At 67.6% G+C, this 25342-nt stretch overlaps 2 protein-coding genes across 5 annotated transcripts; one reads left to right on the top strand and one right to left on the bottom strand.

Moving 5' to 3' along the window:
* Window positions 1-433: 433 nt before the first annotated feature.
* LOC103126127 (immunoglobulin superfamily containing leucine-rich repeat protein 2-like) lies at window positions 434-3003 on the top strand. Its single transcript, XM_007536993.3, has one exon. The coding sequence runs from the start codon at window positions 436-438 to the stop codon at window positions 2602-2604; it is 2169 nt and encodes a 722-aa protein (XP_007537055.1). The 5' UTR covers window positions 434-435; the 3' UTR covers window positions 2605-3003.
* A 5517-nt stretch (window positions 3004-8520) lies between these two features.
* STRA6 (signaling receptor and transporter of retinol STRA6) lies at window positions 8521-24774 on the bottom strand. 4 transcript variants are annotated; one of them, XM_060174234.1, is made up of 18 exons: window positions 24469-24748; window positions 23466-23629; window positions 18441-18507; window positions 17226-17311; window positions 16449-16582; window positions 16198-16364; window positions 15523-15645; window positions 13406-13470; window positions 13123-13196; window positions 12780-12841; window positions 12502-12664; window positions 11564-11639; window positions 11143-11270; window positions 10929-11043; window positions 10721-10822; window positions 9629-9792; window positions 9243-9386; window positions 8521-8896 (listed from the first exon to the last, which is right to left on the bottom strand). In XM_060174234.1, the coding sequence occupies exons 2-18, from the start codon at window positions 23576-23578 to the stop codon at window positions 8748-8750; spliced, it is 1932 nt and encodes a 643-aa protein (XP_060030217.1). In that variant the 5' UTR covers window positions 23579-23629; window positions 24469-24748; the 3' UTR covers window positions 8521-8747. The 4 variants fall into 4 exon arrangements, with proteins under 4 accessions (XP_060030217.1, XP_060030220.1, XP_060030219.1 ...); XM_060174237.1 differs by having other exon boundaries at window positions 23466-23656; window positions 24469-24566; XM_060174236.1 differs by lacking the exon at window positions 11143-11270 and having other exon boundaries at window positions 24469-24774.
* Between the last annotated feature and the right edge of the window lie 568 nt (window positions 24775-25342).

Genomic DNA, 25342 nt, shown 5'->3' with positions numbered 1-25342 from the left:
GGTGGGGGGGCGTGGATGGCGCAGGAACGCAGTGACACTGAGACCTGTTGGCGGGGTCTTTTGTCCCCGGGATGGGGGTCTCAGTTTCTGCGGGAACCCCGCCGCAGGCCAGGTCGAGCAGCGGCTGTCGCTGGGGCGGTGCTAGGTGTCGCTGGCAGCGGCGGGCAGCCCGGGGCCGCAGGTGAAGCCTGCGGGTGGGGGCTAAGCTCCTGCACAATGGAGGCCAGACGGTCTAAGGGCCCCGCCTGCGGCTGCACCCCGGGTGCGCACCCTGGGAGCCACCCTGCGGCGCCGCAACTCGAGTGGGGACAAAGGGTCGGGGAGTCGGGGTCCTCTCTGGGCTCCGGCGACCCGTCCCGCGAGGGCGGGGCGGGGCGGGGCCCCAGGCCCGGGATGCCGTACGGAGAGTCACCCGTGTCCCCCCCCAGGACCGCGATGGGGCCCCCCGCGCTGTGGCTGGCCTGGGCGCTGCTGGGCGCGGCGGCCGCGTGTCCGGAGCCGTGCGCCTGCGTGGACAAGTACGCGCACCAGTTCGCCGACTGCGCCTACAAGGAGCTGCGGGAGGTGCCCTCCGGGCTGCCGGCCAACGTGACCACGCTCAGCCTGTCGGCCAACCGCATCGCCGTGCTCCGGCGCGGGGCCTTCGCCGACGTGGCGCAGGTGACCTCGCTCTGGCTGGCGCACAACGAGGTGCGCTCCGTGGAGCCGGGCGCGCTGGCGCCGCTCACGCAGCTCAAGAACCTGGACCTGAGCCACAACCAGCTGCGGCGCTTCCCCTGGGCCGACCTGCGGGGCCTGGGCGCCCTGCAGCTGCTCAAGCTCAACCACAACCGGCTGCGGGCGCTGCCCCGCCTCGCCCTGGCCGCGCTGCCCGACCTGCGGTCGCTCCGCGTCAACGACAACCGGCTGCGCACGCTGGCGCCCGGCACCTTCGACGGGCTGGGCGCGCTGTCTCACCTGCAGCTCTACCGCAACCCCTTCCACTGCGGCTGCGCGCTGCGCTGGCTGCAGGCCTGGGCCGCCGCCACCCGCGTGTCGCTGCCGGAGCCCGATGCCATCGCCTGTGCCTCGCCGCCCGCGCTGCGCGGAGTCCCGGTGCCCCGCCTGCCCGCGCTGGCCTGTGCGCCGCCCGCCGTGCGCCTGAGCGCCGAGCCCGCCCCGGAGGCCCTGCGCGCCGGCCAGCCGCTGCTGCTGCACTGCCAGGCTGAGGGCCAGCCCGCGCCCAGCGTCCAGTGGCACCTGCAGCTCCCCGGCGGCACGGTGGTCCTGGAGGCACTGGCGGAGGGCGGGGAGGACGCGGGGGGTGAGGAAGACGAGGAGGAGGAGGAGGAGGAGGAGGAGGAGGAGGAGGGCCAGGAGGGCGAGGAGGCCTCCACCCCCACCCCCGCCCCCGCCCCGCTCCCGCTCCCCGCCTGGCCCGAGCCCCCCGCCGCCCCGCGGCTGCTGGCCCTGGCCAACGGCTCGCTGTGGGTGCCCGCGCTGAGCGCCAAGGAGGCGGGCGTCTACTCCTGCCGGGCGCGCAACGAGCTGGGCACCAACTCCTCATCACTGCGCGTGACGGTGGCTGCGGCCGGGCCCCCCAAGCACTCCGGCGGCGACCCCGACGGCCTGGACCTCACTGAGCGCAAGGCCGCCGCCAAGGGCCGCGATAACAGCGTGCTGCCCGCCAAGCCCGAGGCCAAGGGCCGGGGTCAGGGCGCGGCGCGGCCTGGGCCGGAGGGGGCGGGCGGCCCAGGGTCCGAGGACGCGGGGCCGGAGGAGGGGACCGAGGGGACCGACGCCCCGGGGTCCGAGCCGCGCTGCGTGCGCGGCGACCCCGCGCGCTACGTGTCCAATCACGCCTTCAACCGCAGCGCCGAGCTCAAGCCGCGCGCCTTCGAGCTGGGGGTCATCGCGCTGGACGTGGCGGAGCGCGAGGCGCGGGTGCAGCTGACAGCGGTCTCCGGGCGCGGGGGCTCCGGGGGCGGCCCGGGGGGGCGTCGCGCGCGCCTGCTCTTCCTGTGCCCGGCGGGCGGCGGCGCGGCCGAGCAGTGGTCGCGGGTGGAGGACGGGGTCAACGCCTACTGGTTCCGCGGGCTGCGGCCGGGCACCAACTACTCCGTGTGCCTGGCGCCCGCGGGCGAGGCCTGCCACGTGCAGGTGGTGTTCGCCACCCGCAAGGAGCTGCCGTCGCTGCTGGTCATCGTGGGCGTGGGCGCCTGCCTGCTGGTGCTGGCCACCGTGCCGCTGGTGGCCGCCGCCTGCTGCCACCTCCTGGCGCGCGCGCCGGGGAAGCCCTACCGCCTGGTGCTGCGGCCGCGGCCGCCCGATGCACTGGATAAGCGCATCGCCGCCGACTTCGACCCGCGCGCGTCCTATCTGGGGTCCGAGGGGGGCTACGTGGCGGGCGGCGCCGGCGGGGACGGGGACGGGGACGCGGGCGGGGACGCCGGCCAGGGCCTGGGCGCAGGGCCCGGCGGGAACGGGACGGAGGAGTCGCTGTCCAGGGCCAACCCCGAAGAGTTCGAGGCGGGGTCCGAGTACAGTGACCGCCTGCCTCTGGGCGCCGAGGCGCTGGACATCGAGCCCGAGGTCAACGGTAACTACCGCCAGACGGGGGGCTGAGCTGGGCCTCCAGCCGCCCCCACGCCCCTCCCTGTCCTTGGGGGCCAGCGGCTTCTCCCCTGCCAGCCACCCCGCCCCGCCACCCCCCCCCCCCACTTTCCTGCAAGCTGCTCCCTCCTTCCTTCCCCTTCTCTCTTCACCAAGGCTTCAAGGTAACCCCTTCCCTCCTAGCTGCCCCTTCCCCAGATCCAGGGCCCCAGCCCCGCCTGTCCCTGACCTGGTGGGTCCCAGGAGCTGGGGTCTTGGACACACCCCCTTAGCTTGGGGGCGCCAAGTTATCCCTACGACCCGCCCTGTAATGTCTGTGGAGGCTAGTGCACTCCCCTCCCTAGCTTCCAGTCTGACTTCTCTTGGTCCCCCAGACTGAGCCCCCACCCCCACCCCCGCTGGTGCTAACACGGGGGGGCTGCCCTCTGCTCAGTATGCACCCCCCCCCCCCCCCCGCCTGGGGCTGGGCTGCACTCCCAGGTGAGCCCGGGTTCTGGGGTCGGGGGCTGGCCCCTAGCTGGGGAGGTGAGGGCGGCCTGGAGTGGGACCCTAACCCCTTTCTGCAAAGCTGTCTCGGGGTGTAGTCGTCCTCGTAGCTGTAGGTCTGTGTCTGTGACTCGGAGGCGGGAGGGAGCTTTTCTCGCTGGGGGGGTGGGTTGGGCTGGGGGGTGACTGGGCACAGCAGCACAAGTGCGGGGAAGGTCCCCACCGCACCCTTTTCTAATCTGTCTCTGTGTTGTGTCAATAAACAATTGATCTGAGCTGTGCTGGTGAATCTGGGATGGGGTGGGGTGGGGGTGGGGGGACCCAGCCTCTCCTGGGACCCTTCCTGTGGTTTCCTGTTAGTGACCCGCCCAGGACTGGGGGGGGGGCTGTAGGGAGGAAGGGGGCCTGGCTGGGCTTTGAGACCGGCTGGAATGGGTGTGGCTGTGAGGGGGAGGCTGCGGGCGAGAGAGGAGGAGGAGGGGAGGTGAGAGCTGGGGAGGGAGAGAGGGAGAGAGGAGGGGAGGTGAGAGCCAGCCGGGGAGAAGGGAAGGGGAGGGAGGGAGCCAGGCTGCCTTCCCTGCCTCACAGCTCCGGCTGCTGAGAGACAAAGGAGCCTCAAAGAGCACAAACTGGAAGCTGGGTGGGAGGCGAGAGGGAAGGGGCGCCCTGAGGACCCACTGTGCGGGGCTGGCAAGGCGGGACACAGGTGACCTCTCTGAACGCCCATCCCTGCAGGGACCTGGGGGTAGGTGGGGACCCGGCTCCCCTCTCCTGGGAGGGATAGACAGTGGCGGGGCCCTGCCCTCCTGAGCCCCAACCCCTAACCAGGGGGGACCCTGAGCCCCTGACCAGAGGGCTCCTGCCTTTCTGGTCCCAGCATGGAACAGCGATTCATTGTCCACAGGGCTTCTCCTAGACACCCCAAGTTCACCCTCTGGGTGGGAGTCCAGTGCCCCAGACGACAGACTGGCTGCTGGGCTGGGCTGTGCTTCCCCAAAGAGGATTCTTAGGGGTCAGGTCTCTGCTCCCCAAGTCCACCCCACACATACACACACGCTCACTCTCACAGGCACTCACACACACACACTCACTCTCACAGGCACACACACACACACACACACACACACACGCTCACTCTCACAGGCACTCACACACACACGCTCACTCTCACAGGCACACACACACACACACACACACACACACACGCTCACTCTCACAGGCACTCACACACACATGCTCACTCTCACAGGCACACACACACACACACACACGCTCACTCTCACAGGCACTCACACACACACACGCTCACTCTCACAGGCACACACACACACACACACACACACGCTCACTCTCACAGGCACTCACACACACACGCTCACTCTCACAGGCACACACACACACACACACGCTCACTCTCACAGGCACTCACACACACACGCTCACTCTCACAGGCACACACACACACACACACACACGCTCACTCTCACAGGCACACACACTCACTCTCACAGGCACTCACACACACATTCACACACGCTCACTCTCACAGGCACACACACACACACACACACACACACAAGCTCAAGCAGCAGCCTGGAGGTACCCCCCTCACCCCTGTTGGACTGGTCCTGGGTGAGGGGATGTTTATGTGGGTCAAGGGGGGTGGTGGGCAGGGCTCAGTCCATAAAGGGGGGACCTGGCCACCCACTCAAGGGCCACCCACCCACCAGGCTTCAGGCTGTGTCCCTCTGCTTCATCTCTGCCCCCCTGCCACCCCAGGGGGTGTGAGAGCTGCATCACCCCACCCCACCCACCCCTCCTCCCAGGCAGCTTCTGACGGCTCCAGCTGTGGGGGGAATGGGTGCACAGGTGTCTGTCAGTCTGTGTGTCTGTGCTTTGTGCTGAGCGTGTCTGGACAATGGTCAGAGAATGAGAGGTGACAGCATCCTTGGAACCCAGAGCCATTAGCCAGGCGCCTGTGTAATCCTATGCAGATGGCCTTGTCCCCTGCTGGGCGGCAGGCGGGGACCCCTCCCCCCAGAGGGCAGCCAGGGTTGGGGGCAGGGGCGGCCTCTCTGAAGGGCGGGGCACCCTGTCCACACCCAAGCTCAGGTGCCCCGTTCACCCCGACTCTGGGGGGGGGGCACACTACTGGTGTCTCCCTGTGGATCTGCCTTTTCCCCAAGTCATCTGGGAGGGAGAGTCCCTGAGGTGCTGAGGCAGAGGGGGGCCTGGAGTGGGGCTGCCCTCTGTCTCCAGACCAGGCGTCACCACTGACTGCAGCTGCCACCTGCTCTCAGGGCTCTGGGGGTGGGGGCACCTCAGAGACCCCCCGGAGACCCCCACACCCTCCCCACTCTGGCTCAGCTTCAGCCCAGCCGTGGCACACACCCCCCACCGAGGGCCGGGTGCATTGGGGGAGGCCTGAACACGCACCCCTCCCTGGACAGGAGGATGCAGGTTCCCAGGTCACCAGGAGCACATTCACATGGAGGCCGGAGGCGGGTACGGCGCCCCCACCCCCAGGGAGGAGCTGGGAAGCTGCTAATTGCAGAGACCCGTCTGTGGGGGCCCCGGGTGATAATGAGTTTAGGGCCTGGGAGGGAAGAGAATCAAGTGTCTGTACTTTTATCAACTGTTGACTGATTCAACGCTCCCCAGGTGCCCAGAGCTAATTGGATTTTGGCGAATCAGCTGCAGCACTCAACTGGGTCTGGTGGACGGGGAACCGGTGAGTCGGGCTGATTCAGCACCGTGGAGCTGGACCGACCAAAAGAGGGGATGGTCTCTGAGGTCCCTGGCCACCTCTGCCCGCCGCCCCATGTGGCCTGAGGAGCCTGGGGGGTCAGCACCCCCACCCCTGGAAGGGTGACAGCGTTCTGCAGACTCAGCACTTTTGAAAAGGAAACAGTGACAGGAGCCCAGGTGTTTGGTGGCCTCAGGGTGACACAGCCACACACGGCACCACGTCACGGCAGAACAGGACCGCCCAAGAAGTGGGAGACATGGGTGGGTGCTGGGGGAGGGACACGCAAAGGCCTGAGGCTCCAACAACGCAGGCTGAGCAGCAATCTGAGCAAAGAAAGACACTTGCAGCTGGGCGCAGGCACCTGGCTGAGCGCCTGTATTCAAGTGCACAAAATCCCAGGTTCAAGCCCCCACTCCCCCACTTGAAGGGGAAAAGCTTCATGAGTGGTGACCTCCTCCCCTCTAACTAGTCAACGAAAGAAAAAAGGGGGGCCAGGAGGTGAGCAACGGGTTAAGTGCACACTTTACAGTGCACAAGGATGTTAGGAGCGGAAAATTGAGCATTCTGCTCTCCTGCTTTAAACATAGTTAAGTGTAGTTTTAAGTTTTTTTTTCTTTCAGTGTGAGATGGAAGACTCCTTCCCCTTTCCCCTAGAACCTAATCAACTGGCCACCTGTTGTTTTGCAAGTTACTTAAAAGACCCTGCATGGGGCAAGCCTTATCAGGGTCTTTGCACAGGGTTTGAGGAATGCTGTTTACCGGATGGTTACAGCAGATGACCAGATGGTTGCAGCGGGTGGCGGGAGGATGTGTGGCCCTACCTGGCTGGCTAGGTTCTATTGGTTGTGTGGTTTTGCAATGTTTGAAATTAGCCCGCGCTTTGCTCTGAATGCATCCCGCTTTTTGCTAGGTTAGAAATGATTGGATTCCGCGTTTTCTATGGAGTGTTATTGGACATAGATTGATAAAATGATGCGTTTCCCTCCCTGAGTGTATTCAGAAATCCTATAAATTGTGTGGTTTGGGCCCTGTTCGGCTGTCAGGTGCTGTCAGTCACCTCTCGACCCGGATTCGAATTCGTCAATAAACATCTTTTGCTTCCTTGTAGTGGATGGTGGTTTGATTCTGCTCGCTAACAGAGGACCCAGGTTCAAGCCCCTGGTCCCCACCTGCAGGGGGAAAGCTTCACAAGTGGTGAGGCAGGGCTGCAGGGGTCTGTCTCTCTCCCTCTCTCCTCCTCCCCCTCTAAATTTCTGTCTCTATCTATAAATAAATAAAGTTTTAAAAAAATGGAAAAATGGCAGTGGGAGCAGTGGATCTGTAGTGCTGGCACCGAGCCCTGAGAGAAAGGAAGGCGGCAGTTTGTGTCGGGGCCAGGGGGCTGCTCCCCAGCTCCAGGTCAGGGTGAGGCTGGACCCTCCTCGGCCTTCGTTGCTTTGAGGTTTATTCATCTGTTAACACCAGAAGGGAAGCTTGAGTCTGCACACAGATGCCGGCACCCAACATGGGGTCACCCTCAGTCCACAGCTCCGGGCGCCCACCCTGGCTGCCCACGGCCCCCAAAGCTGAGGCACAGTGTGCCCGCTCCCCCACCAAGGCCTGCAGAGCTGGGGTGGTGGAGTAACACCCCCACCTCTGGGTGAGGCTGGTTGATGGTTGACGAACACAGGTGGAGGGAGGGGGCAGTGTCCCAAGGCCCCTGGGTCCCAGCACCCTGAGGCCTGTGCTTCCAGAGGGTGGCGGCTGGGGCTGGGGGACAAGATGGAGGGAGCATGGAGGGGTAGGGGTGACCACAGGCCTGACGGAACCCTAAGAATGGGGCCGGTCAGAACCCACACTGCACCTCCACCACGCCCTTCAAGGTCAGGGGAGCCACCCACAGGCCTCAAGGAAGCCCCAGGCAACAACCTTAACCCACCCGCCACATGCTGCTGTACTCAGACCCCACCCAGCAGGCTCGAGCTGAACTCAGTCCGCAGCAGGGCAGCCTGGGTGAAGGATACCACAGCTAGGGACAAGGCAGGCGCCAGTCTCCCAGTGTCCCCATGACAGGACGCAGGAAAAGCACCAGCCAGGCTCCATAAGCGAGCTCTGACATCACACCCATCCCTACCCCTGTCCCCACCCCGGACCCTTTCCCCAGGCTTGTCCCCAGCTCTGTCCCTACCCTATCCCTAACCATGTCCCCATCCCTATCCTCAGCTCTGTCCCCAACTCTGTACCAGTGCCCAACCACAGCCATCCACAGCCCTGTCCTGTCCCCATCCCGACCCCAGTCCCCACCCCAGCCCCACCCCTGTCCCCACCCGTCCCTAGCCCTGTCCTGTCAACATCCCCACTCCTGACCCTGTCCCCATCCCTACCCCTGTCCCTGCCCCCAGCTCTGTCCCTGTCCCTGTCCCTGACCCTGCCCCTGTCCCGGGCTCTGTCCCCAGCTTCTTGGGCCAGGCTGGGCTCTGACCGGGCAGCTGAGCTCACCAGCTCTGCCCCCACTTCAGCTGCTGTGTCCATGCCCAGCCAGGGGTCCTCAGGACCCCCCTCCACGTGGCCCAGTGTCCAGGGGGCTGAGGGGGCTGGCCTTCTGGCTCTTGGGGACAGCCGTCTGGGAACCCCCTTCCCCTCTGCACCCCTGCTTCCCCCCAGCTGCCCCCACCAGCCTGGGCCCTACGATGCCGGGGTCATGACCCCCGAGGCTGGTTCTCAGGACTTTATTGGGGCTCCCTGCCCCTTCACGGGGTCACAGACTGTGGACACAGGGGTGTGGCGGGAGGCTGAGCTACCCCCCAGCCCCAGCCCAGGAGGGGTGGTGGCTGTGTCCATCTGTCTGTCTGTCAGTCGTCCACCGCGTGGTGGGGTGGGGGGTTCGTGCAGAGCAGTGGCCGACTCTGCAGATGGCAGCCAGGGCAGGGGACGGGGAGCATCAAGGCTGGGGGCCGCGGGCCTTCCGGAAGGCCTGGAGGCCGGGGTTGTGCAGCAGCGTGTAGGCCAGGGCCCAGCGCCCCCGCCCCCGCCCGGCCCTGCGCCCCCACTTCAGGGCCCCCAGCTCCTTGGTCCTCAGCAGCTGCACCCCTGGGGAGACACCATCTGTGAGTCACTCAACAAGCCCAGCAGGACCCCAGCCAGGGACAGCCTGAGAGTCCCTGCAAGGGCTGGGGACTGGGATCTAGGGTCAGGGGTCAGGAGCTGAGGCTGGGGCCACAGGGCTGGGGCCAGGGCTACAGGGGCCAGTTCCCAGAGGATTGTCTGGAGAGGAGGAGCAGGTGAGGCTGCCGTGGGGAGGGGGCAGGGGAGGGGCAGGAGGGCGGCCCTCCAGGTCCCTACCCTGCCAGCTGTGGGGTGGGGGCCACTCTCCCCGCTGTGAAGTGGGGGCTCTGGGGAAAGTCTGGGTCTGGCCCTGCCTTGTGGGGAGCCCTACCTTCTTCCTCCCAGCCCGGGCTGGGGCGGTCCTGGGGGGCCGTGTGGGGCCGCGGGCCTTGCAGGAGCAGGGCGCAGAAGGCCGTGGCGGCTGGGTGGGACTGGCTGACTTCCATCCTCAGGAAGTTGAGGTAGGTGTGGTAGCCTGGAGGGAGGCAATGCTGAGGACCCGAGCCTCCCCACCGCCCCCACCTCAGGGCAGCCACACCAGGGACCAAGGTCCAGGATGCCACAGCCCCTGGCTCGTGGGGACTCGGGGACCCACTGCACATGGAGTGGCACCTGGTGGGGACAAGACACACGGTATGGCCACTGGGGACATACAGGGTGACACTTGGGGACACACAAACTTCCCTGAGCCTGCCCCCCCCCCCAGCCGGGGCTCACCAGGGTCCAGCGCGGTGGCTGGGGCGGGCAGCAGGCTGAGCTGTGCCTGGCCCAGCATCAGGGCCGAGTAGAGTCCCGAGAGCAGCAGGCGGCAGCCAGCCACCAGGGCGCCCACCAGCACATTGGCCGGGAAGAGCAGGAAGGTGACAGCTGTCAGTGCCCGCCTGGGGGAGAGGGGCAGGCTGGGTTGGGGGTCCTCAGATTCCTGGGGGAGGGGGGCGGGCTGGGTCGGGGGTCCTCAGACTCCTGGGGGAGGGGGGCGGGCTGGGTCGGGGGTCCTCAGACTCCTGGGGGAGGGGGGCGGGCTGGGTCGGGGGTCCTCAGACTCCTGGGGGAGAGGGGCGGGCTGGGTCGGGGGGTCCTCAGACTCCTGGGGGAGGGGGGCGGGCTGGGTCGGGGGTCCTCAGACTCCTGGGGGAGGGGGCGGGCTGGGTCGGGGGGTCCTCAGACTCCTGGGGGAGGGGGGTGGGCTGGGTCGGGGGTCCTCAGACTCCTGGGGAAGGGGGCGGGCTGGGTCGGGGGTCCTCAGACTCCTGGGGGAGGGGGGCGGGCTGGGTCGGGGGTCCTCAGACTCCTGGGGGAGGGGGGCGGGCTGGGTCGGGGGTCCTCAGACTCCTGGGGGAGAGGGGCGGGCTGGGTCGGGGGTCCTCAGACTCCTGGGGGAGGGGGGCGGGCTGGGTCGGGGGTCCTCAGACTCCTGGGGGAGGGGGGCGGGCTGGGTCGGGGGTCCTCAGACTCCTGGGGGAGGGGGCGGGCTGGGTCGGGGGGTCCTCAGACTCCTGGGGGAGGGGAGTGGGCTGGGTCGGGGGTCCTCAGACTCCTGGGGGAGGGGGGCAGGCTGGGTCAGGGATCCTCAGACGCCTGGGGTGAGGCGGGTCCCCACACCCTGACGGGGACCGAGCAGCAGCCTTTGTCCCCCTTGTCCCCTGATCCCCCCTTCTGTGGGGTGAGCTCAGAACAGGGTGTCCCCAGGCCTCTCACAGGGAGCCTCCTGGGGGTCCCCACGGCAGTGACCCTGGGGGGCAAGGCTCAGGGCCTGGCCATCACCTGCCAGCTCAGGGTCACGAGGAGGATGGAGCTGCCCCATCCTACCGGTTGGTCAGCACAGGGTATCCTAGGCGGGTGTCCAGGAACACCCAGCGGGCAGCCACGCTCTGCAGGGCCACAGCCAAGGCCACGGTCAGCCAGAAGGGCCTGCGGAGGAGGGAGCTTGAAGAAGGGGGCGGGGGCCGTGCCCGTGAGGGGGTCCGTGACGGGGGTGGGGCTGGTTTGAGCTGAGGGCAGGCCCCCCCCCACTCACCAGGAGGTCTGTAGACCATGCAGCAGGGGGCTCTGGCCGCCGGGGAGGGGTGGGAAGATCAGGAAGGCCAGCACCGTGGCCCCCAGAAAGAGGATCACCTGCTGGGACAGCAGCCCTGGGGGGCGGGGGGCGTCACAGGGGCCAGGCCCCACCCTGCCCAGACTGGACCCTCCCGCCAGCCCCAGCCTGGGCCCCGTGGGGCTGGGAGGCTCACCCAGGCAGGTGAAGGCCGTCTGGTAAGCTGCAAAGGCCATCCAGCAGCACACGGTCTGCAGGGAGGGCCGGCGGCTGGGCGTCAGGGGTCCCAGGGCAGCGCCGCGGTACAGGGCCTGCAGGTTGGTCCTGGGGGGTGTGGACGGTTGGGGGGGGCGACACTCCCCAGTTCCCCCCTTCCGAACCCCTGTCCTGGGCTCCCCACAACCCACAGTCTCAGGGAGGGAACCCAGCCTGGGGGTCAAGGAGGGCTTCCTGGAGGAGGTGACAGGGAAGGCAGGCAGGAAGGGGGGGCGGTATCCCAGCCCCCATCCCCTGAGCACTGACCCCTTCTGAGTGTTCCCCACCCCCCTCTAGTGCTGACCACACAGGCGCTGACTCTGGGCTCACTGTGGATGTTGGGGACACGAGCCACCACTGACCTGTGTGTCCCCAGCGAGTGGGTCAGTGCCAGCAGGGTGAGGCAGCAGGACAGGACCAAGGCGGTGACATAGCAGACTGGGGGGACACGTGGGGCCATGGGCCATGCGGGTCACGGGTCATGGGGGACATGGACCATGGGGGACACGGGACATGGGGGACACGGGACATGGGGGACACGGACCATGGGGGACATGGGACATGGGGGACACAGACCATGGGGGACACGGGACATGGGGGACACGGGTCATGGGGGACATGGACCATGGTGGACACAGGTCATGGGGGCATGGGACATGGGGGACACGGGATGTGGGGAACACGGGACATGGGGGACACGGGATGTGGGGGACACGGGGGACACGGGAAACGGACACGGGACATGGGACACGGGGGACACGGGTCATGGGGGACACAGGACATGGGGGACACGGGACATGGGGGACATGGGACATAGGGAACACGGACCATGGGGGACATGGGCCATGTGGTACATGGGACATGAGGTACACAGGACATGGGGACACGGGACATGCGGGACACGGGACATGCAGGACACAGGTTATGGGGGACACGGGCCATGGGGGACATGGGACATGGGTACACGGGACACGCGGGACACGGGACATGGGGGACACGTGTCATGGGGGACATGGACCATGGTGGACACAGGTCATGGGGGCATGGGACATGGGGGACACTCATGCAGGGATAGTGGACATGCAGGGACATGCAGGGACATGAGCCATAGGGGACATGGACCATAAGGGACACGGGCCATGGGGGGACATGTGGGGGCATGGACTGAGGCACCCAGCCTCATCGCAGAGACTCTTTGGGCTCCGCTCCCCCAGCCCAGGGCTGTGCCCCTGTCAGGCAGCGGGTGTGGCCCATGCCAGCCCTGCCCAGCAGCCCGAGGGGTGGGGTGTGAGTGCCCCACCTTCCAGCACCCAGAGCTGCCGCTTCACCAGCTGCACCACCTCCTGTCGGTCGTCAGACAGCACCAGGCCGAAGCCGGCCAGCAGGTAGGACACCTCAGTGGTCAGGCCCTCACGCACACGCCTCAGCGTGGGGACCACAGCCACAAGCAGCAGCAGCGCCACCTGCGGGCATGGCGGGCTCAGCTGGAGCGCGGGCCGGCTGGGGTCTGGGCAGACAGGGTGGGGGCTCCGCTGGGGTGGGGTCATTTGGGGTTGGGGAGGGAAGAGGGGGTCTTACCTGGTAGGTGACCGTCCCTGTCAAGGCCGCAGACAACACCAGCATCAGGGGGAGTTGGAACCCTGGGGGGGGGCACTCCTGGGATTTCGCCCCTCAGGTCCCCCTGGACTCTCCTGACAGCTCCAGGCTGCCCCCTCCCCTGCCCAGCCCAGCCCCTACCTGACAGCTCCAGGCTGCCCCCTCCCCTGCCCGGCCCGGCCCCTACCTGACAGCTCCAGGCTGCCCCCTCCCCTGCCTGGCCCGGCCCCTACCTGACAGCTCCAGGCTGCCCCCTCCCCTGCCTGGCCCGGCCCCTACCTGACAGCTCCAGGCTGCCCCCTCCCCTGCCCGGCCCGGCCCCTACCTGGCTGTGGGTGGTACAGGCGCCGGCAGCAGCTCCTGACCCGGGACAGGAAGCCGCTCTGGGGGTGGGGGGCGCTGTGGGGGGAACAGGAGCAGCTGGAGCTGTGTACCTCTCTGCTGCCCCAGCTGGGGCTCCCCAGGCAGAATTCTACTCCCTCCCTTAGCCAGGGGCCCCCAGAGCCCCACTGCCAGCCCCTCCCCCAGCCGGGTGCCCTCTCACTCCTGGGGGCCCCCAGCCCCTCCCCCAGCCGGGTGCGGGTGCCCCCATCCCCGGAGGCCCCCACCTATTCCGCTTGTGCTTGTAGAGGACGCCCCTCAGGTACTGCTCAGAGCCGCGGCTCCACAGGTCCTGTGCGCGGGGGGGACGAGCAAATGAGTCCACCAGGAACCACACGGACCACGGGGGTCCCACGGGGACATCCCCCAGGACGCGGGGCCCACAGCCTGCAGCTGGCCCCCAACAGCAAGAGCCAGCTGCGGGCTGAGCACGTGGGCTGCGGTGTCCCCAGGGTGCCTGCGCCCCTCCCGTCCCCTCCTCCCCTTGACCCACAGCCTGGGCCAGCCGTGACAGGCAGAGGGGAGCCTGTTCCAGGGTGCCCCACAGGGCCGGGGCACGCCAGGTCAGGACCGGCACATGGTCCCAGATCAGCCACATTCCAGGCCGGACTTCCAGCTGCGGGATCGCCCCCACCCCCACCCCCACCCCCACCCCACCCCTGTCCTCCCCGCCTCCACCAGTCCTGGCTGGGTCCCTAGGGCATCACCCAAAGACACCGTCTGCCCCCACCCAGGGGACCAGCAGGAGGATCAGGGAACAGTGACAAGTGCGGGGGACGGGGTGGGGGAGACCCCTAGGGCCTTGGGTGTATCCCAGCCCCTCCCTGTCTGGGCTCCAGCCCCGCTTCCGAGCTGGAGGTCCAGCTGCCCTGCCCGCCAGCAGCCCCCAGGGCCCTGCACCCCAATGTCTGGCAGCGGGGGAGCGGGGGGTGGGGGGGGTGGGGGGGGGGTGGGGGGGGTGTCTCAGCACAGGGGCTGCCCCCAGGCCCGCCCACCGACCACGCCCACCCAGGCCCCGCCCCAGGCCCGCTCATCAGGCCAGGACACGCCCCCGACACCACGCCCCACCCAGGATCTCGCCTGCCAAGCTCCGCCCAGGAGCCAGGCCCCTCCCTCAAGAAGGCCCCGCCCAGGACTCCAGGCTCCGCCCTCCGTGAGGCCCCGCCCAGGAGCCAGGCCCCTCCCTCAAGAAAGCCCCGCCCAGGACTCCAGGCTCCGCCCTCCGTGAGGCCCCACCCAGGAGCCAGGCCCCTCCCTCAAGAAGGCCCCGCCCAGGACTCCAGGCTCCGCCCTCCGTGAGGCCCCGCCCAGGAGCCAGGCCCCTCCCTCAAGAAGGCCCCGCCCAGGACTCCAGGCTCCGCCCTCCATGAGGCCCCGCCCAGGAGCCAGGCCCCTCCCAGGACAGGTGCAGGTCCCCCACCTCCCCCAGGCCGGGTTGCAGGGGTGCTCAGGCATCTCCCACAGCTTGCTGCCTCTTGTAAGGATCCTGACTCCCAGTGACACATCAGCATCCACCTCTCCTCCCACACACTCGCCCATCAGCTACCCATCCACCCACCCATTCATCCATCATCCATCCATCCATCCATCTATCATCCATCCATCTGTCCACCCATTCATTCACCATCCATCAACCCATTCATCCATCATCCATCCATCCATCATCCATCCGTCCACCCATTCATTCACCATCCATCAACCCATTCATCCATCATCCATCCATCCATCCATCATCCATCCATCTGTCCACCCATTCATTCACCATCCATCAACCCATTCATCCATCATCCATCCATCCTTCCGTCCATCCTTCCACAATATGTCCATCCATTTACCCATGCATCCATGCATCCATCATCCATCCATCCATCAACCCATTCATTCATCATTCACCATCCATCCATCCTTCCACCATCCATCATCTGTCCATCCACCTGTCCTCCCACACATCATCCATCCACCCATCCACCCATCACCCACCTATCACCCATCACCCAGCATCCACCCAGCATCCATCCCCCATCCATCACCACTTGCTCCCATCATGCACCTGTCACCCCACCCTCATCACCTCCCTACTCTTGAGGCACTAGTGTCTGCCATGTACTTTGACCTTAGCCCTGCAGTTGGCAGAAACAGTTGAAGCTGAGGTCTTTCTGGTCCTCTCTGCCCCCTCACACTCTTGTCAGAGCCTCCCTGCCTTGCCCACAGACTCGGCTGCCTCCAGGAAGCCCTCCAGGCCCGCTGCAGCTCTTGGCCATTCCTGGCCACTCTGTCCAGCCGGGGTCTGAGCTGGCCCCTGCAGCCTGGGGAGTGGGGAGCGGGGCCTCCACCTGTCCCTCACCTGGGCGCCCAGCTCGGGATGTCGGCGGAAGTGCCTTGCCAACTGCACAGGGTGCCAGAGGCCCAGGAAGCCCAGCCCCAGCAGGAGGGGCAGTGTGGCCAGCAGGGAGTAGAACTGCTGCACCTGAGGGACAGACAGACAGACAGATCCCTGACTCACTGGGGCCAGCTCAGAGGACGGGGTGCTCTGTGTGGGGGGCTCAGAGGATGGGGGGGCTCAGAGGATGGGGGGCTCCATGGGCAAGTCTCAGAGGACGGGGGGGGCTCTGTGTGGGGGGCTCAGAGGACGGGGGGCTCCATGGGCAAGTCTCAGAGGACGGGGGGCTCTGTGTGGGAGGCTCAGAGGACGGGGGGCTCTATGGGCGAGTCTCAGAGGACGGGGGGCTCTGTGTGGGGGGCTCAGAGGATGGGGGGCTCTATGGGCGAGTCTCAGAGGACGGGGGGCTCTGTGTGGGGGGCTCAGAGGACGGGGGGCTCCATGGGTGAGTCTCAGAGGACAGGGGGCTCCATGGGCGAGTCTCAGAGGACGGGGGGGGGGCTCCATGTACGGAGGGGGATCTCAGAGGACAGGGAGGCTCTGTGTGCAGGGGGCTCAGAGGATGGGGCCATATGGGGGTGTAGGGGACGGGGCTTCACATGGGGGCTGTGTGCTGGGGTAGTTCTCCCCGCAGCCTACCTGGGATGTCTGGGGACACTCTGCCCGCGGCCACAGCTGCAGCACCAGATGCACCCAGGCCAGCAGAGCCCCGAGCAGGTGGGCAGCAGGGTGGCGGGCAGTGCAGCAGGCGGCCAGCGGGTAGTAGAGGGCCGGGCAGTACAGCAGCCCCAGCAGCCTCCGGGCACCTGGGGGCCGGCGGGGGTGGTGAGTGGCGCCACCTCCCAGAGAGGGCCCGTCACACCCCTGCGCCCAGCCGGGGTGGCACCCACCTGGGCCGGGCGCTGACCCCAGCGTGGGGACGGAGGTGTTTTCCGAGAGCAGCAGGCACAGCGCGCTGGACAGCACTGTGAGCAGGGCGGCGGGTGCGGCCCGGGACCCGCGGGGGGCGGGGAAGTCCAGGGGGCTGGGGGCAGGTGGCTGCTCGTACCACAGCAGGGGGAGGGCCCTGAAGGTGGGGGACCCCCCTCCCCCGAGCTCCAGGAAGCAACGGCCTCCTGAGTGCCAGGCTGGCGGCTTCTCAGAAAGCCAGGGGGTCCCACTGGGGCAGGGCGTGGGGTGGTCAAGGGACAGAGGGCAGGGGGTAGGGGTGGGGTTCAGGGGGCAGAGGGCAGGGGCAAAGGGAGACAGGAGGTACACATCTCTCCTCACCGCCCAGGGCTGGCTCTCAGGCCCTCACTCCTGCCCTGGCAGCCCCCCTGAACCGCCAAGCAGGGAGAGGTCTGCCCCATGCTGGGGTGCGCCTGACTTCCACACCCTTGGGTGTCACCCACCCAGCCCAGGTCCTGGAGCCACCCCTCACTTCTGCCAGATGGGGCCCTCGGGCAGGGTGAGGGCCATGGTGGGGGGACCATGACTCAAGGAGAGGGTCCCAGAGCCCGGCAGCCTTGTTGGCTGGGAGGGGAGACTCCAGGCTGAGAGGGGGGAGCTTCCAAGTCCAGATGTTGGGAAATACCAGGCTGTGATGGGGAGACCAGGACTGGGTGAGAGGTGGGGGAAGTGGGGGCTCTAGGCTGGGGGCCCTGGGCTGGGGGCTGGTGTGTACCCACCTGGGCAGCCTGAATCGGCTTCGTCCGCAGTGGGACCAGAGTAGGGGGCACCTCCCCAGGGGGATCAGAAGCAGCAGCACCAGGACCTAGGGAGAGAGGGGTGGGTACCCGGACCTCTGGGGGTTGGGGAGAGAGGGGTGGGTACCCGGACCTCTGGGGGTAGGGGAGAGAGGGGACGGGCACCCGGACCTCTGGGGGTAGGGGAGAGAGGGGTGGGTACCCGGACCTCTGGGGGTAGGGGAGAGAGGGGACGGGCGCCCAGACCTCTGGGGGTAGGGGAGAGAGGGGTGGGTGCCCAGAACTCTGAGGGTATGGGAGAGAGGGGACGGGCATCCAGACCTCTGAGGGTAAGGGAGAGAGGGGACGGGCATCCAGACCTCTGGGGGTAGGGGGTAGAGGGGACGGGCACCCGGACCTCTGGGGGTAGGGGAGAGAGGGGCCGGGCACCCGGACCTCTGGGGGTAGGGGAGAGAGGGGACGGGCACCCGGACCTCTGAGGGTAGGGGAGAGAGGGGACCGGCATCCGGACCTCTGGGGGTAGGGGGTAGAGGGGACGGGTACCCGGACCTCTGGGGGTAGGGGAGAGAGGGGCCTGGCACCCGGACCTCTGGGGGTAGGGGTGAGAGGGGCCGGGCACCCGGACCTCTGGGGGTAGGGGAGAGAGGGGCCGGGCACCCGGACCTCTGGGGGTAGGGGAGAGAGGGGCCGGGCACCCGGACCTCTGGGGGTAGGGGAGAGAGGGGACGGGCAGCCGGACCTCTGTGGGTGTGGGAGAGAGGAGACGGGCACCCGGACCTCTGGGGGTAGGGGAGAGAGGGGACGGGCACCCGGACCTCTGGGGGTAGGGGAGAGAGGGGACGGGCACCCGGACCTCTGGGGGTAGGGGAGAGAGGAGACGGGCACCCGGACCTCTGGGGGTAGGGGAGAGAGGGGCCGGGCACCTGGACCTCTGGGGGTAGGGGAGAGAGGGGACGGGCATCCGGACCTCTGGGGGTAGGGGGTAGAGGGGACGGGTACCCGGACCTCTGGGGGTAGGGGAGAGAGGGGACGGGCACCCAGACCTCTGGGGGTAGGGTGCGGGAGAGGGTGTGGGCACCGGGACCTCCGGGGCAGAGGGGACAGGACACCCCCACCCCCACAAGCTCCTTCAGCCGGAACCCCACGCCCACCTCTGGGGGTCCCACCGGCAGCAGCAGGTGAGCAGCTGGGACTTACGGAGAGCACAGCCAGGCAGATGTGGGCGAGGCTGGGAGGCAGGCTGGGGAGGCAGGGGGGCAGCTCCCTGTGGGGCGGGGAATCCAGCATCCAGGCTGCATTGGGCTGGGCTCCTGGACAGCCTTTGCCCTGCCGACGGGGGCTCTCACCCTCCAGCCTGGCCCCCTCGTGCTGCGTGCAGAACAGCACCCCAAGGGAACCCCCATGTGAGCTCAGAGCCAAGAACCCCCCCAGGTAAACTCAGAGCACAGACCCCTCCAGGTGAGCTCAGAGCACAGACCCCCCCAGGTGAGCTCAGAGCACAGACCCCCCCAGGTGAGCTTAGAGCACAGACCCCCCCAGGTGAGCTTAGAGCACAGACCCCCCCCAGGTGAGCTCAGAGCACAGACCCCCCCAGGTGAGCTCAGAGCACAGACCCCCCCAGGTGAGCTCAGAACACAGACCCCCCAGGTGAGCTCAGAGCACAGACCCCCCCAGGTGAGCTTAGAGCACAGACCCCCCCCAGGTGAGCTCAGAGCACAGACCCCCCCAGGTGAGCTCAGAGCACAGACCCCCCCCCCCAGGTGAGCTCAGAGCACAGACCCCCCCCAGGTGAGCTCAGAGCACAGATCCCCCCAGGTGAGCTCAGAGCCAAGAACCCCGCCAGGTGAGCTCAGAGCACAGACCCCCCCAGGTGAGCTCAGAGCCAAGAACCCCCCCAGGTGAGCTCAGAGCACAGACCCCCCCAGGTGAGCTCAGAGCCAAGAACCCCCCCAGGTGAGCTCAGAGCACAGACCCCCCCAGGTGAGCTCAGAGCCAAGAACCCCGCCAGGTGAGCTCAGAGCACAGACCCCCCCAGGTGAGCTCAGAGCACAGACCCCCCCAGGTGAGCTCAGAGCACAGACCCCCCCAGGTGAGCTCAGAGCACAGAACCCGCAAGTGAGCTCAGAGCACAGACCCCCCCAGGTGAGCTCAGAGCCAAGAACCCCCCCAGGTGAGCTCAGAGCACAGACCCCCCCAGGTGAGCTCAGAGCCAAGAACCCCCCCAGGTGAGCTCAGAGCACAGACCCCCCCAGGTGAGCTCAGAGCCAAGAACCCCCCCAGGTGAGCTCAGAGCCAAGAACCCCCCCAGGTGAGCTCAGAGCACAGACCCCCCCAGGTGAGCTCAGAGCCAAGAACCCCCCCAGGTGAGCTCAGAGCCAAGAACCCCCCAGGTGAGCTCAGAGCCAAGAACCCCCCTAGGTGAGCTCAGAGCACAGACCCCCCCAGGTGAGCTCAGAGCCAAGAACTCCCCCAGGTGAGCTCAGAGCCAAGAACCCCCCCAGGTGAGCTCAGAGCACAGACCCCCCCAGGTGAGCTCAGAGCCAAGAACCCCGCCAGGTGAGCTCAGAGCACAGACCCCCCCAGGTGAGCTCAGAGCCAAGAACCCCCCCAGGTGAGCTCAGAGCCAAGAACCCCCCAGGTGAGCTCAGAGCCAAGAACCCCCCCAGGTGAGCTCAGAGCACAGACCCCCCCAGGTGAGCTCAGAGCCAAGAACCCCCAGGTGAGCTCAGAGCCCAGAACCCCCCAGGTGAGCTCAGAGCTTATTCTGAGGGATGTTCAGGATTGGGGTACTGGGGGTGTGGGTATAGTGTACCCAGTGGATCTCCAGCTGATGCAGGGGTTGGGGGGCAGGTGGATGGAGAGGGGGTGTGTCTCAGGCCCAGGGTGGGTAGGAGCTGGGCAGCTGGGTCCTGGGCAGCACCAGGGGCTGAGTGTGAGGAGGCCCAGCAGAGGCTCAAGCCACAGTCAGGTCGGGCAGCAGAAAGAGGCTGGGGGAGGGATAGGCAGGGGGAGCTTTCTGAGCCTCCTGGCACCTCTGGGCCATTCAGGCAGGTTGGGGTGCACCAGTGATGGTCACAGAAGAGAGGGCTCTGGGCTTCACCCCAAGGCCAGGCACGGGCCAGAGGCAAGGGGCCCCTGGAAGCCGGGGGCCCAGAGGGGCAGAGAGACCAAGTTAGCTGGCGGGCAGGACAAGCTGCTTCTAGAAGCTGGGCAGAGCGGGTGCCCGGGGCCAGGGTGTGGGGGTCTGAGGCTGGGGCTGGGGGCCAAAGCTGAGGGCTGAGGCTGGGGGCTGAGTCTGGGAGCTGTGGTTGGGGGCTGGGGGCTGAAGCTGGAGGCTGAGGCCGGGGGCCTGGGGGCTGAGTCTGGGAGACGTGGCTGGGGGCTGGGAGCTGAGGTTGGGGGGCTGAGTCTGGGAGCTGTGGCTGGGGGCTGAGGCTGGGGGATTGGGGGCTGGGGGCTGATGCTGAGGGGCTGAGTCTGGGAGATGTGGCTGGGGGCTGAGGCTGGGGGGCTAGAGGCTGAGGCTGGGGGGTTGAGTCTGGGAGCTGTGTCTGGGGGCTGAGGCTGGGGGCCTGGGGGCTAATTCTGGGGGGCTGAGTCTGGGAGATGTGGCTGGGGGCTGAGGCTGGGGGGCTGGAGTCTGAGGCTGGGGGGCTGAGTCTGGGAGATGTGTCTGGGGGCTGAAGCGGGGGGCTGGGTGCTGATGCTGGGGGGGCTGAGTCTGGGAGCTGTGTCTGGGGGCTGATGCTGGGGGGCTGAGTCTGGGAGATGTGGCTGGGGGCTGATGCTGGGGGGCTGAGTCTGGGAGATGTGGCTGGGGGACTGAGGCTGGGGGACTGAAGCTGGGGGCTGAGGCTGGGGGGCTGGAGGCTGAGGCTGGGGGGCTGAGTCTGGGAGATGTGTCTGGGGGCTGATGCTGGGGAGCTGAGTCTGGGAGCTGTGTCTGGGGGCTGATGCTGGGGGGCTGAGTCTGGGAGATGTGGCTGGGGGGCTGAGGCTGGGGTGCTGATGCTGGGGGCTGAGGCAGTGGGGCTGAAGGCTGAGGCTGGGGGGCTGAGTCTGGGAGATGTGGCTGGGGGCTGAGGGCTGATGCTGGGGGGCTGAGTCTGGGAGATGTGGCTGGGGGCTGAGTCTGGGGGACTGAAGCTGGGGGCTGAGGCTGGGGGGCTAGAGGCTGAGGCTGGGGGGTTGAGTGGGAGCTGTGTCTGGGGGCTGAGGCTGGGGGCCTGGGGGCTGATTCTGGGGAGCTGAGTCTGGGAGATGTGGCTGGGGGCTGATGCTGGGGGGCTGAGTCTGGGAGATGTGGCTGGGGGCTGAGGCTGGGGGGCTGGGGGCTGATGCTGGGGGGGCTGAGTCTGGGAGATGTGTCTGGGGGCTGAAGCGGGGGGCTGGGTGCTGATGCTGGGGGGGCTGAGTCTGGGAGCTGTGTCTGGGGGCTGATGCTGGGGGGCTGAGTCTGGGAGATGTGGCTGGGGGCTGATGCTGGGGGGCTGAGTCTGGGAGATGTGGCTGGGGGACTGAGGCTGGGGGACTGAAGCTGGGGGCTGAGGCTGGGGGGCTGGAGGCTGAGGCTGGGGGGCTGAGTCTGGGAGATGTGTCTGGGGGCTGATGCTGGGGAGCTGAGTCTGGGAGCTGTGTCTGGGGGCTGATGCTGGGGGGCTGAGTCTGGGAGATGTGGCTGGGGGGCTGAGGCTGGGGTGCTGATGCTGGGGGCTGAGGCAGTGGGGCTGAAGGCTGAGGCTGGGGGGCTGAGTCTGGGAGATGTGGCTGGGGGCTGAGGGCTGATGCTGGGGGGCTGAGTCTGGGAGATGTGGCTGGGGGCTGAGTCTGGGGGACTGAAGCTGGGGGCTGAGGCTGGGGGGCTAGAGGCTGAGGCTGGGGGGTTGAGTGGGAGCTGTGTCTGGGGGCTGAGGCTGGGGGCCTGGGGGCTGATTCTGGGGAGCTGAGTCTGGGAGATGTGGCTGGGGGCTGATGCTGGGGGGCTGAGTCTGGGAGATGTGGCTGGGGGCTGAGGCTGGGGGGCTGGGGGCTGATGCTGGGGGGGCTGAGTCTGGGAGATGTGTCTGGGGGCTGAGGCTGGGGGCCTGGGGGCTGATTCTGGGGGGCTGAGTCTGGGAGATGAGGCTGGGGGGCTAGAGGCTGAGGCTGGGGGGTTGAGTCTGGGAGCTGTGTCTGGGGGCTGAGGCTGGGGGGCTGGAGGCTGAGTCTGGGAGCTGTGTCTGGGGGCTGAGGCTGGGGGCTGAGGCTGGGGGCTGGGGGGCTGGGGGCTGAGGCTGGGGGCTGAGTCTGGGAGCTGTGTCTGGGGGCTGAGGCTGGGGGCTGAGGCTTTGGGCTGGGGGGATGGGGGCTGAGGCTGGGGGTTGTGGCTGTGGCTGGGGGTTGTCGCTGGGGGGCCTAGCACAGCAGATCAGGCCTTCCAAGCAACCTGAAGGGAGGACACTGGCCACCATGTTCCTGTCCCCAGGCGCCCGAGGAGCCCACCATCTGGCGGGTGGGGGTGGTGTTTCCAGAGGAAGGACTAGCAGGGGGTCACAGCTCCAGACCCTGCCCACAGAGACCCCCTGACACCCCATCAGACGAGCACCCCCACTTCCTCACTGGTCCAGCACCTCAGGGAGCCTGTGGTCCAGGACAGGGGGACCCCAGGCTCCCCTCACACAGGGGGTCCCAGGTTCACCATTACCCAGAGGCCCCCCAGCAGGCACAGTGGTGCTCCAAGCCTCCTGGGGAGGATACCTCCCAGAGCCGGTGCAGCCCCCAGCCTGCCCCCACCCCTGTCACCCTGACCTGGATACCTCCCAGAGCCGGTGCAGCCCCCAGCCTGCCCCCACCCCTGTCACCCCGACCTGGTCCCCAGCTGATGCCTAGAGGCCTCCAGTCTGCCTCACCTCCCTTAAATCCTGGGGGTGGGGGCAGCCATGTGGGGAAGGTGCCCAGTCAGGCAGAAGAGGGGCCAGCCGGGAGCCCCTGAGAGCAGACCCTCCACCCCAGCTCCCACAGAGACGGGCCTAGGACTCTGCATTCCCTGAATTCTCTGCTTCCACCAGCTACTCACTTTCAGGAGAAAGACAGAGACCATAGCACCCAGCCCAGTGGCCTGTGGAGTTCTCATTTACCGGTGCCAGGGCTCGAACCCAGGACCTCGCCCATGGAAGGTGAGCTAGCCCCCAGTCCAGGACTTTCACCACCCCCAGCTGGCGCGTCTCCCGGGCGGGCACTCACGTGGGAAGCTCTGGGCCCTGCGGTCCGTCCAGGTACCAGTAGTCATCGTCCTCAGGGGCGGGCGTGAGGGTGGGAATGGGCGTGGGGTCGCCGGGCTCCGCAGCGGTCCCCATCACTGTGGTCCCCGGCACCACGGTCCCGTCACCAGGGGCACCGCGCAGGCTCTGTGGGAACAAAGGCCCGGGTCCCGCCTGGGGCTGAGCGTGGGAGCCGTGTAGGAGGCCGGAGCGCTGCCCCAGCACCTGCTCTCGCCCAGCCTCCCCGGCGGCGGCCCCCCACGCTCGGGAAGGATCTGAGGAGGCCCCAGATGAAAGGGTGGGCGTGCTGGGTTCCTCCACCCGCCGTCCTGTCCCCGCACTGACCCCAGCCACAGCCCACCGGCCCCTGAGTGACCCCCCCCCCCCCCCGCAGTGCGGGCCCACCTCCCTCCTCCCCTGGCCAGAGAACCGTCTGAAATGTGGCCCAGGCCTCCTGCCGCCACCACTCCCGGTTCCAGGCTTCCAGGAAGCGGGAGTGGGGGGATGGACCCCAGCCCCAGACACAGGTGTGCCCCCTCCCCCACCAGGAAGCTGAAGAACATTCCAGAAGGGAGCACTGTGTGGGTGGGGGTCCCCCAACAATGAGGAGGCAGAGGTGAGGCTCAGCCCGGCTGGGCACCAAACACCAGAGGCCCCCAGACTTCTGCCCCCACACCCCCTCTTCCAGGAAGCCTGCCCTGAACCCCTCCCTGGAGTCTGCTGACTCAGAAGGCCGCCCCCCTCCCACCACCCCAGCCCCGCCTGCCCACTCCTCAGCAAACAGCTTTTAAAGGGGTTTCTCCAAGCACCCCAACCCTCCCCCCACCTCAGGACCACTTGCCCCTGTGCCTACGCTGTGGAGACCCCTTCTCCTGGCAGCTGCAAAATGGAACCCCCACCCAGCTGAGAGGTCCTGGGGGGGGCCTAATTCCCTCTTCCATGTTGGAGGCAGAGGTGTAGGGGGCAGGGGCAGGGCACAGCCTCACCTTATGGGCGGGACAGACGCCTGTCCTCAGCACAGAAGTGGCGACCCCCAGAGCAGAAGGATGCCTCCTCGGGGCAGAAGGGGAGGAGGTGGGGCTCCCTCAGGGCAGGGGTGGAGGGCTCCCTGGAGGAGGTGGGCCCCAGGTAGAGGAGGGCCAGGGGCTGGGGCTGGAGGTTGGGGGCGGCCACCCAGCCCGCAGACTGTGGGTCCCCTTGCCCCAAAGTCCCCAGCCCCCGCTCTGCCTGTGATGACATCACGGCCCAAGAATGTGGAGCGGATCCGGGCCTGAGGATCAAAGGGACAGAAGGCCCTCCCCCGCTCCTGCCCTCCCTCCCTGCTCCTCCTCCCCCTACCCCCGGTTTCACCTTTTCCTCTCTCCTCCTCCTCCCTCCCTTCTCCCCTCCCCTGCACCCTCTCTCACCCCCACTCAGCTCCTCCTCTGCACAGACTCTTCCCACCCCTCCCCTTCTCTCAGCCCTCCCCGCCTCCTCCTCCCCTCCCTCCTGGGGGGCCTGGAGGCAGCAGGGGTGATGCCTCCTGATGGGGGGCCCCTGGGTCCAGGACATGGGCAGCTGTGAGCTGGAGGGGCAGGGGAGCTCTGAGCGGGTGTTGGGCCCAGTCTAGGGATCTTCATGGAGGAGGAGGCCTGGAGGGCAGGCAGGGCAGAGGGGAGTAAGATTCCTGAAAAGGGACCCCCCCCCAGGCCCCCTGCAGCGGTCAGGGGCCATCTCCCCGGCTGGTCAGCTCCTCCACGCAGCAGGGGGGTCACTGCCCGGGGTGCCCCCCACCCTGCACCCTACCTGGCCTGGGGGGGTCCCCTCTCCTGAGTGAGCTCAGGGGGCCTAGGCTGCGCCCCACACCAGGACCTGGGGCTC

Source organism: Erinaceus europaeus, chromosome 16 (genome assembly GCF_950295315.1).
Source record: "Erinaceus europaeus chromosome 16, mEriEur2.1, whole genome shotgun sequence".
NCBI lineage: Eukaryota > Metazoa > Chordata > Mammalia > Eulipotyphla > Erinaceidae > Erinaceus > Erinaceus europaeus.
The sequence above is the reverse complement of the archived record's forward strand: the minus strand, read 5'-3'. Positions and strand labels throughout refer to the sequence as shown.